Source organism: Nilaparvata lugens, chromosome 5 (assembly GCF_014356525.2).
Source record: "Nilaparvata lugens isolate BPH chromosome 5, ASM1435652v1, whole genome shotgun sequence".
Classification (NCBI taxonomy): Eukaryota; Metazoa; Arthropoda; class Insecta; order Hemiptera; family Delphacidae; genus Nilaparvata; species Nilaparvata lugens.
This window is the reverse complement of record NC_052508.1, coordinates 15,032,702-15,044,747: the sequence shown is the minus strand read 5'-3', so window position 1 is coordinate 15,044,747 and position 12,046 is coordinate 15,032,702. Positions and strand designations below refer to the sequence as shown.

The following is a 12,046-nucleotide window of genomic DNA, read 5'->3' as shown; positions in this document are numbered from 1 at the left end:
TATAAATTATCAGTATTATTGTGGAAGCTCATATCTGGGCCTATAAAGATTTTTATGAGACTATATCCTAGTAAAAACCACGACCAGATTTTTATAATTATAAAAATATTCTTATGCTCTACCGATTGATGCCAAGCAGGAGGCTAATCGTTATTTAACTATAAATAATAACGTGACACGCGTTTCGCCGTAAATGCACAACATATAAACATTTAAACATAAGAGAAATGTCAAACCGTCGACTTGAATCTTAGACCTCACTTCGCTCGGTCAATAATGATGTTATTGGTAGTTGAATGTAATATGTAACTACGGTACGATGACACTACGCAACCACCTCCATCATTCCATTAAAACCGCAGCAGTCCTTCTTCTTCTTCTTCTTCATCTTCTTTTACTTCTTCTTCCCCTCAATCTCTTCCTCCTGCTCATCCTTGCTTGTGGTTAATCATGAATCATGTTCAAGCTAAATGACTGTCATGTTGCAATAGAGAATGAATGGAATAACCTGCACTCAACAATCCTCCTATCAAAAACGCATATATTGCATGCTTACTATAAATGATTAATAATTATTACATTTGTTGCATTGTCTATTATTAGTTCGCTTTCCTCAATTTCATCATCAGAATGTGAAGCGCCATTTAAAACGACGGTAACCAGTCAAAATTACTATCATTTCGGTTAAATAGGAAAATGGTAGTGAATTATAAAATGTTGACCTCTGTAAATTGTGTAGCCTATTCGTAAAGCAAGACCAGTAAAAATGAAAGAATCTTGATTTCAGAAGAATGAAATTAAAAGTTTGATGTGATGTCCCAATTCTAGAAAAGGTTACTGGTTCCTCGTTCTTTATCGACCAATCTTTCAATATTGTTCAACATTATTTCTCGGACAATATTAAAAAAATATCAATATAAAGAAATTTTGATTTCAAAAGAATAAAATAGAGAGTTTGTTTGATGTGGTGTTTCAATTTCAGAAGAGGTTATTGATTTCTCGTTCTTTATCGATCAATCTTTCATTAGTCGGTTGAACAATAACCAAATCTATTGCTGGACTATATTTTTTATTTTGAAATTCATTTTTGTTCATATTAAAATACAAAAATATAAGAGTTTTTGGCGTGACTGGAGAAAGAAGCCTTCAGCTCCAACCACGAGTTCTAAAAATAAGAAATACATTTTTTAATCTAACAACAGAAGTACACATGAAACAATTCTGTTGATGGATGATAATCTATAGATGTTGAATTTTATCAATAATCCAAGTACTTCAAAACTGATATCCACTTTTGAAGAAGGAATAATTATTACTACATTGAATCTGGTTACATATGCATCACATTTACTTCACATTTCACGGTTTTCAGTAATAACCGTAGAGTTTAGAACTTACTTCTTACCAGGTTCAACCCATTAAACAGTATGGCTTATTTAAAACACAATTTTTTCAGCCAATTGTAGCTGTGCGAGACAGACGCTTGTAAACTTGCTATGAATCAATGGCTTTATGGAGTAATTCCAATTGGTAGAGAATTTATCGGTTGAGAGGTTCCGCCAACATGCATAACGGCCTTGGTTGGTTGCAAAATGATTCAACTTGCACTCTCATGTTGTTTCTGCTAACTCTCAAACCCAAATGAATAGGTTCAGACACAACTAAATAGGTGTAAGATAGGTGTAGTATGGGTGCAGACAGCTAGACAGGTGTAGACAACTGGTAGACAGCTAATCAAAGCCATTATATTAATGAAATTTCAGTGGGAGTTGGCTGGCTGATTGTCAATGCTATTTGGTAGTCTATAACAGAGAGAAAAGACGGCTAAAATATGTGCTATCTTATGCTATATTTTTTCTATGATGGAATGCAATTACATTTTAAATTCTCTAGTATGAAATCTATGATATTTTTCATTATTCAACACCTAGAGATGTCCATTTTGTATGAGATCTAGGAAAAAATTGATTTTTTACTGAGAGCGCGAGCACTGGATCACTGCCATCTGAACTGTTACCGGTTTTGTTGAATGTGTACAGTTTTTTTACAGAACTGTTACAGTTTTTTTGTTGTGTTATGTACGTGTTTTGATTTTTTCACGCCATCGTTCCCACAATAATTATCGTGGGTAATGGCTGAAGCAGAAGGTAAAGGGAAACAAAACTTAATTCTTCACTTGATAGTACTATCAAATCTACATTTTGAAATTTGAAAGGTAATTACGAAAGAATCGAAAACTCAAAAGAGAATGGAATGAAAAACGAAAGAGGAAATCACTCTCATCTACTCATCTATGTAGCGGAATCTACTTTGGATGATGCATTTCTTTATAATCTGTTTTGCTTATGGAATGAATAATAGAATCACCTGCGGGGTTAATTAATTTCGTGTGAGCTCATCTTCCCAACTCTGGGAATTGGTATACAATCCTTGTTTTTTTCATAATTCAACATTTGGAAGATGTCCATTTTGTATGGAAATATAAATAAATTCTTCACTTGATTGTACTATCAAATCTACATTTTAGATAAGTAATTACGAAAGAATCGAAAACTATACTGAGAAAAAAAAACTAGAAAAAGGAAAAGACTTCTATCTATATGGCTGTCTCAACTCTGGATGATACAATTTCTCAGCTTCTTTACATTATAATCTGTTTTGCTTATGGAATGAATCATAGAATCACCTGCAGGAGTTCGTTAATTTCCTGTGAGCTCATCCTCATCTGAGAAATTCTGTGAACTTGTTTGATGCTTATCAAGAGTTGAATTGCTCTCCTATGATTCCACGAACAAAATCACCGAATTACAATTTTTGTTTGCAACCTTGAGCTAGATGGAATTGTCTAATGAGTCAGTCTAATTATATTTTTGTATTACACCTGTATTATTTTAGTTATCCTTGACATCCGTCTTTCATTGTTCTCAAATTTAGTTTTTCCCTGACATCAGTCTTCAGAGTTGATACGTAGAGTGAAGATATTTAAGATAGCTGGATTATTTGTCTCTGAGATGAAAGGCTCCAATAATTGATGAACATTATATTCCTTTTATTAAGATAGCTGGATTATTTGTCTCTGAGATGAAAGGCTTCAATAATTGATGAACATTATATTCCTTTTATCATAATAGACAGCTCAACTTGTCAATAATATTGTTAAATGAAGAGAAACGTTAAAAATGTTCAAATCGAAAAAATGTTTGTTGGAAACATTGAAAATCAACATAGTTTGGACCAAATTACCAATGATCCATTTTCATCTAAGGAGCTCGTTTTCTTCATTGGGAGTAATAATAATGATAATGCAGTGGTAAAGATCTATACAACAATAGATGAATTATGTAGTAAAATTAAACATGTTTGAAATAACATTTGATTTTTTTAATTACTGGGCTTCTCTCAACTTTTGTGGTTACGTTCTCATGGCCATATTTGGAATACTTGGGCGTGTCTAGTCTCGACCAATAACAGTAGTGGAGTAGAGCTCAACCTTCATTGGTTAGCTAATAACCAATCGCAGGGTTCCACTCATACTATATTTCCTTCTGCTCAAAGATTTAACCTTTCAGTTAACTAGAGATTGATAATAGTGTACGACTGGAACTAGTATTTCAAATTGTTTTTATAATACAATGGTTTCGACAATATCGGATCGTTTTCATTCAAGCTTATGATACAAGCTTGTAGTTGATGAAAGAATGATTCTGCTGAAATGAGTATGTCTCTCACTATCCCCATTTATTTATTTGATAAAGCAAACAAATACAACATTCAGAGAAGAAAAAACAGGCTATTGCCCAGAAATTCTTCTCTTCTATAATTTTGTCTCAAATTGTTCAAATAGGTTTCAAACATTTCCACGTTTGAACAAAATAAGAAAGTACGTAGGCTAAAGGCGATGAAGAAATTATGTTACATTGCAAGGAAACGTTTATTTCAGTTCAACGCACTGGTGGCAGAGATTCACAAAGTACTATTCTAGCAAATAGATGTACAACGCGTCAACAGAATTAACACGGACAGTACTATTTCAGTAAATAGATAGAGAACAGAGCAAACACTCACTAGAACGAACAAATAGGCACAGAAAATGAACACAAATTGCCAGATAAGTACTGGAGACAACAAAATAACAGCAGGAGAAATAGCAGAAAAAGGAAAGATTAGCAGAATTGCAGAGACTTCAAGATTTACAGCAACATTTTTACAACTTGCAGTGAGTATATTACTGGAATTACTCTGAAGAGAATGTCGCAAATCTTCCACTTTTCTGCTTTTATCTTCAAAGCAAGAAAATACACATAAAACGTTGAAGTAAAATTATACATCACTAACTTGTTATTAGGTGATTATTGTAATGTACATTCTTGATTGCTGACCAAAGATAATATACAATAGAGTTAACAGTTAGAAACTATCACAATGAAGAGTGAACGGAAATAGGTAATGACGGGAGAGAGGGATAGAAAGAGCGAGAGAGAGATTGATTGATTGCATTTATTAAAAACCTAGAGACAGTGGGAGAGAGAAATAGTGAGTGATAGAGTGAATTATGAATGAACCTGCTTCATGAACCACATCAGTGATTTACTAATGGCTTCGGACACTATACTACTAGAATTTTCTATAGTAATATAAATACAACCGATTCTACAATCTTTGTTTGTTAGATTTTCAATGAATAGATTACTAGATTAAAGTAAATAGAATTGGAACTAGGAAGCTAGTTAGATTAGTTCTATTCTCTCATAGTAATAAGAGCTTCTATGAGAGATATTGAATATCTATCTCCCAAAATCTAATGAAAATTTGTGTATTTATCAATATGACACAACCATTAGAGAGAGAATCCTATAAACGTTGCATTATCAAAAAACTTGAAAAATTATCATGTCAACTCAATCTTCAGTCAGCAGCAAGTATCACAACTTTTTCCAAATAAAATATACAAGAACTCCAACTTTCTAAGGAAGGTTCTGCTATTGACAAACTATCGAAACAGGGAAAATCTGAACCAATAGGAACAAGTAAGTTGTAAACAAGCTTTTACAGTGAAAGTATCCAGCAATTCTTCATAGATAACTGAAGGTATTCGCCAGAAACCACTTAAAATAAACCGTAAAAGATTAGTTCACCCAGACACACATAGGTCACTTCTATTATTGTATAATAAATGTGATGGGATAAATCAGAAGCTAGTAGTTTCTAAGGAGATTTGTGGTTTGGATGAGGAAATAGAATTCCAGAAGCCTTTCATAATACTGCAGGCGAAGGCCTCCAATGTTGTGATTGGAAAATAACTGTACTTTCAAGATGATGATTTTACGATAGTACCGTACCTGATAATAATATTAGTGGTCAGATAATCAATAGTACTCCTGACCTCACAAGAAATCTATGAGACTTATTGGAATGTTAACTTGAGGTTATAAGCTAGAGGTAGATCATAAAATTGGAGTAAACAATAGAGCAACGGATAGAGCTTCAATCATGAATAACGTACAATGCTATTTCATATAAAATGCTACACATTAGTTGTTGGAATTCTGTAATATGATTTGGTACAAAAGTTTGAAATTATGTTCAACGTAAGTAAGAAAGATTGTGAGAGCATAGTTTACACATATAGGATATTTTCAGATTATGTTACACACTCAAAACATAGGAAATCTTCTATTATTTGATTGGAAACTTAACGATATTTTCCATATCATAATAATACAGGTGGTTAGTAAGAGTAATGGATATCCTGACCTTCAAAGGTGCCAATCAGATTTATTGGAATCATATAGTTTGAGGTTTTCAGCAAGATAATTTGACCATCCAATATTGTAGTAGATGATGGGACAACGGACAATGAATCGATGATGGAAAACTGTCATTATTTGATTGGAAACTTGAAGATATTTTCCATATCATAATAATACAGAAGGTTATTCAGAGTAATGGTCATCCTGACCTTCTAAGGTACCGATGAGATTTATTGGAATCAAATAGTTTGAGGTTTTCAGCTAGATAATTTAACCATACAATTATAGTAGATAATGGTACAACGGACAAAGAGTCGATGACGAGAAACTAACATTGCATCTTCAATCTAAAATGCAACACATTAGTGGTTACAATGATATAATTCACTGCGAAGGTATAAGGTTATGATCAAGGTAATTATTATTAGACCGCTTTTACATCACTTTCTTGATTTTTCCCCCTTTTTGTGTAGTTGAGAAGTTGATATTATGGTTATTATTCATAGTAAATAAAAAAAACTAAGAAATTGTCAAAAACCACAGATTTTATTGAAAGTTAGAAAGACCGGTTTCGGTTGTTACACCATTGTCAATCTCTGATAGACTCAGAGAGTTTATAATACGTCTTATAATAAATAAATCAATAAGTAAATCAGAGTTTATAATAATAACAACAACTATATAATAATAATTGTCAATCTCTGATAATTGAGTTTATAATAATAACAAATATATAATAATAATTGTCAATCTCTGATAAACTCTGAGTTTATAATAATAACAAAGATATAATAATAACTGTCAATCTCTGATAAACTCTGAGTTTATGATAATAACAAAGATATAATAATAACTGTCAATCTCTGATAAACTCTGAGTTTATCAGAGACTGACAATTGTGTAACAACCGAAACCGGTCTTTCTAATTTTCAATAAAATATATAGTTTTTGACAATTTCTTAGTATTTTTATTTAATTACAGTACTTTCTTGAATTGAACAAAGATCGCAAAGATACTCTACTCTACACATTAGCTGACTCATTCAGTACTCTCAAATTGCAAGAAGAAAACTATTTGAACTTGAAGCTCGATTAGGAAGAAGCTGACAACAACCAACAACAGACGAGACAGGATTTAGGAAAAAGTTTCAGCAACACCTCCACTGGACAGTTCTTATTTGGGGAAACTGGTTGCTCACTTTAGATGGCAAAGCCTTTCTCAAGATGACCGGAGCGGAACTGGTTAGTTACTGAATTCGTTTGTTCCCAAAATTAGGCTGATGAACCGTTGCTGGTCACTGCGCAAAATTCATTTTATTTTTGGTGGGTCATTCGCCTCACACCTCCACACACAATGGTTCAATATCACTGATTTTACAGAGAAAAATAATGAAAACGTTTCAAAATGCTTATCCAAATTACTTAGATTATTCATAAAAACCAACATCCATCAACAGAATTGTTTCATTTGTCATGCTATTATTAGATTAAATAATGTATTTCTTATTTTCCAACTCGTGGCTGGAGCTCAAGGCTTATTTTTCCAGTCACGCCAAAAACTATTGTATTTTGATGATTGTTTTTATTTGTAAAAATATTTCTCGTATTTGGCAATAAATTCATTATTCATTCATTAAAAAAATGCTAGTTATAATTCGAGAATATATTTATCCAGCTGTTACTGATTTCTGATTTGGAATGATAGATAATTACTACAACATTTTTATGCACTTTCAATGTTATCTGTTATATCACCAAAAAGGACGAAGGAGTGAGTTAATTTCATTAGCCAACGAAATTGATCCATACGATGATTCAAAGAATATGTGTTGATAATTTCAAGGTGATAGATAAAAGCATTTAAAGTAATCGCCAAACATACAAACAAACTCACAAAAGGACAACGACTTGAGCCTCTAGTCAAAAGAAGGAACTGGCTAAGCTCGTTCTATAAATTATATTATAGTGAGGTCCACGTTATAATGACAGTGGATAAAAGATAGGAGAATAGCGATGCCGATTCTCTGCTTTAATTAATTATATTTCTACACTGTCAAAAACATACTTGGCATCGTTGTGGACCTAGAAAAGGATAGTACCACCGGCTTTGTCGAATGATAGGCAAGGATAGCAAAACCAAAGTTGATCAAATACTGTCATTATAACGTGGACATCACTATAGGGAGTTATCGAACAAACGTAGTGAGTTCTTACTGATGACTAGAGCTTTGAGTCGGTGTCCGTTTGTGAGTTTGTTTGTTCAACGATAACTTTTGAATGTTTTGATCAATCAACTTCGAATTTTCAAGACTTATTCTGTGAACCATCATACAGATCGAGTTCAATTCTTCGTGAAATAATCCATTATGACAATGGATATGTATATGACATACATCAAATCAATTTCAAACTTGGGTTTCTATTTTCATGGTGTTCAGATATCACTTACATAAGGTTGCAACGAGGATTTGTTTATGGTCAACTAATGGCCAACTAATGACTCACTCCTTGGTCTTTTACGAGTATATAACAGAAAAACACAGAAATTGCATAAGAAAAAGTTTGTAGTCATGGACGCATTACTTGATCCCTGGACCATAGCACTAGACTATTGAATAATTATAAAATGATGCATGCAAAGGAACAATTAATTATATGTATCTTATTGGAAATTTCTTCCTCTTTCCAACCATATCCTTGGAATTTGAGAATAGGAAGCTCACTCACTTTGCATAGGCCTTCTCGAGCAGCCCGGGCCAGAATTGGTCGGTATGTTGCGCCTGCAGGAAAGCAAGCCGTGTACCGGCGCTGGACAGTCGATCCCCGAACGTGGGCAATCTGTCGTCGACTAGCACCTCCACCCACTCGCCGCACCACCACAGCCGGAACCGGAACACGCCGCAGTAGTCGCCTGACTGGAAGCTCTGGTCCGCCGGAACCACCCGGTAGAATAAACCCTTGCTCAGGTAGAGCACACCCAGGCACGACACCAGCCACCGATCACCTACACAAACATATCAATTAATGAATGAATGGACGTATTTGTATAAATGAAGGATATACTCCAAGAGACATGTAGTCTTGAAGACTTGATATTAGCTAATGACAAAGCCGTAATGGTGGCTAATCACTGGGGATCCGGTATGTAGATATAATGCTTGAAAATTGTTTTATTTTTAGTCTGGCCTGGACACGGAAACGAACTCACGAATATAAATGAAAATGACGACAATGAAAATAAGTTCTATTTTGACTCTGAATAATCCAACAATTACATACAATCATGGATTCAGAATTATATAATAGTAAAGTCCACATTATGATGACCGTATTTAACTGCTGTAAAATTGGTGTAGTTTGTAAAATTGGTATACTCTTGTTTATCATTCGACAAATCAGGATGACATCCAAAGGCTTCTATCAATGTAAGCTGATCTAAAACGTCTTTGTTAGCAAGAGAATGCTTTTGGACAGTTAATTGCAATGTACCAAGAATACTAGGTATTCTAGGTACATTGGTTAATTGATTACAAACTGACAACTTGACGTACTGAAATCTTGAACAAACTGGAAACTGACCTATAATCACCCTCGGTAAATTTAGAATCTTTATGCAAAATTTCAATCAGTTCATTAGTTCAGTGCGTCATTCGTGTATTTATTTCGTGCATGTATTAGCTAATTCCTTCCTTTACAATATAATAGATATAAATTGAATAAATATTTGAAATTATTGAATCAACCACTCAATTATTGGCTCAAACAGACGATTCTTATGATGCATCATAACCATAAATTTTCGCGATCGCTTTTTTCTTCTACATCATTACTGCTCTCCATTAGCTTGTGGTTGGTTATATTTCTCTCACCTAAAAATGTTTAATGTTTTTTAACATTGTCTGTTCTCATGACAATGGAATAGCTGCTCTCTTATTGGTTAAATTGCGATTGGCTCAATTCTCAACGCTCCTCCCATGACTGACGACAAGACAATAAATTACTGCTCTCTCTCTCATTGGCTAGCTTGTGATTGCGCTGGTCGAATTCTCCCTCTCAACAGTCATTGGCGGTAGCGATGACGATGCAATCGCTACTCTCTGATAGGTTGACTATGATTGATTCAATTCCCCATTTGGGATATTATCGAGTACATAAGTAAATAGATTTTTCTACAAGAGTAACTCCAACTATAACCACTGGAAATGGAAGTGAATTAGAACTAGGGTTAGATAATACAGCCTGCTGTAATTGGAATACTGTTAATAATATTTAATCATGATAGTTTCACCATGCAACTGACATGTAATCAATAAACTTCACTGCAAAATGAGTATAGACTAGTAGAATGTGGAAAGCGCATACTCTAATACTTAGTATGAAGTCTATAATGATAATACTCGTACATCTTGTGCAATAAATCAAGTACAAATATCAGCAGACTTGAAAGGATTCTGTTCCAATATTAGTTACTTCTTATTATTGTATTGTAGAGCCGGGTTCGGTTTTATTTCATGTATGGGATGAATAAATCTAACGCTCTTAAACGTCAGTTGGAGTTCGTTGAGTGTGTATAGAGTTGTATGATTATCAGTTTTCACGCAAGTGCTTCTTCCTTAGGTTTGATGAGAAATATCTAAGGTATGGATAGAACCTCTACAAAACAGCCATAAAATAATTTGTAAGTCAGTGAGAATTCACTCAGGGAGATACAACTTATAATTACAATGTCAAGAATGAGTATTAAAAAATCATTCACCTCAAGTGACTAGGACGATAATTTTAAACATCTTCAGCTTTGAGAGACTTGGGATCATATTGAAGCAATTATAACCATGGAACCATATTCGCTATCTGAATTCTTCAACAACAATGTTGGGCCGGTAGTTGGACCATTAGTTGGATCCTTCACCACTCATGCTCCGACTGATTATCCACGAGTTAGTCCAACATCTCCACTCAGATCACAACTCGACTCTGACTACGCGGCTGACCTGAGGATGTTGGATGTGTTGGGTCTAGTTCACCCAACTTGTCCGATAAGACATCCAGTATTTGAACCAAAATCAACAACCCCATTCACGGTCCGACGACGAATCCAACATTGCATGTTCGACCACAAATTGTACAAGAAATCGGATATTGAATGACCCACTTTAATCAGACATACATGATTGAAATTGACGTATCTATCGCTAAAATACTGTTTGTGAAGGAAAAACTGTTTGTGAAGAGGTTTACTAAGCTGTGGACCCAGCACTCTATTCAATCATTTTTTTAACTTAAAAATAATTTCCTTGAAATGACTTCCAACTCCTCTATCCTTTTACAGTTTTCATGCAGAAGAAAGGGACATCTTCATGCACGCAGAACACAAAAGAAAACTCCCCGAAATTTTTCAAGCTCTGATCATTTCTTGACGATCTGATTTCTTCCAAGAAGTCAGATTAAACTTCTCAGTTTCCAATGTGTAGGTCTTTGGACTTGAGTTGCTACGAAAATATTGTAATAAAGAAAAGGGTGAATGGTTGACAGCGAGCTTTCTGAAACTTTAGACCGCACTAAACTCTCTCTCTTTCTGATTCTTTGCTTTTCTTTAGAGGATTCTATTCTATTCTTTTCTCTCTCACTATACCCTCTCTAAACTTCAGACCTCTATTGCACGCAACTCGAACGTCAACAGAATAAAAATCGACATACCACCGTGCTTTGTTTGCCCTTTGTGAGACAGAAGTTATGAGCAAGATTCCCTTGCTTTGGCTGAAACTCGGCTGAAATGCGTTGGTTTTTCTTGACTTAGCTCGCTGGATAATCTTCGTGCGTGGTTGTACAGGGGATCAATGAACTCCACGCTATAATAATGAATAAAACATCTTTCACGATAGATATTCAACTTTTACAATAAATTGGAGCTGGAAAATATTATTATTTACTACCAGGTAACCCGTGCTTTGCACATTTTGTGTTGTAAAATGCTATTTCCTTATGTCCAGGAAACATAAAAAAGTTCAATAATTATTTACTAGCGACACCCTGGGTTGGAGAACTCGCTCATAAACTGCTGTATTCATCTTTGAAATCAGAAACTTGTAATATGGTGAGAATTTTGGATACAGCTTGATATTTTTCATCACAAGGATAATTTGACAGTAGAAATCCTATTCAAATTTAAAAAAACTTCCTTACCATCGCTTCAAAATTTTCGCCCGCCATCTTCATTCAACCGTTGCGTGAACCGTTCCGGAGTGTTTTTAAATGAATGAATTTCAATATTTCCGACGAGTTTTATGAGCCTACAA

At 34.2% G+C, this 12,046-nt stretch overlaps 1 protein-coding gene across 1 annotated transcript in view; it reads right to left on the bottom strand.

Moving 5' to 3' along the window:
* LOC111063155 (calpain-C) overlaps nucleotides 1-12,046 on the bottom strand; it is a 126,126-nt gene that overhangs the window by 62,596 nt on the left and 51,484 nt on the right. Inside the window, exon 4 of the mRNA XM_039429387.1 lies at nucleotides 8,478-8,754. Coding sequence (XP_039285321.1) covers nucleotides 8,478-8,754 — 277 coding nt within the window. The remainder of the gene's footprint in view (nucleotides 1-8,477; nucleotides 8,755-12,046) is intronic.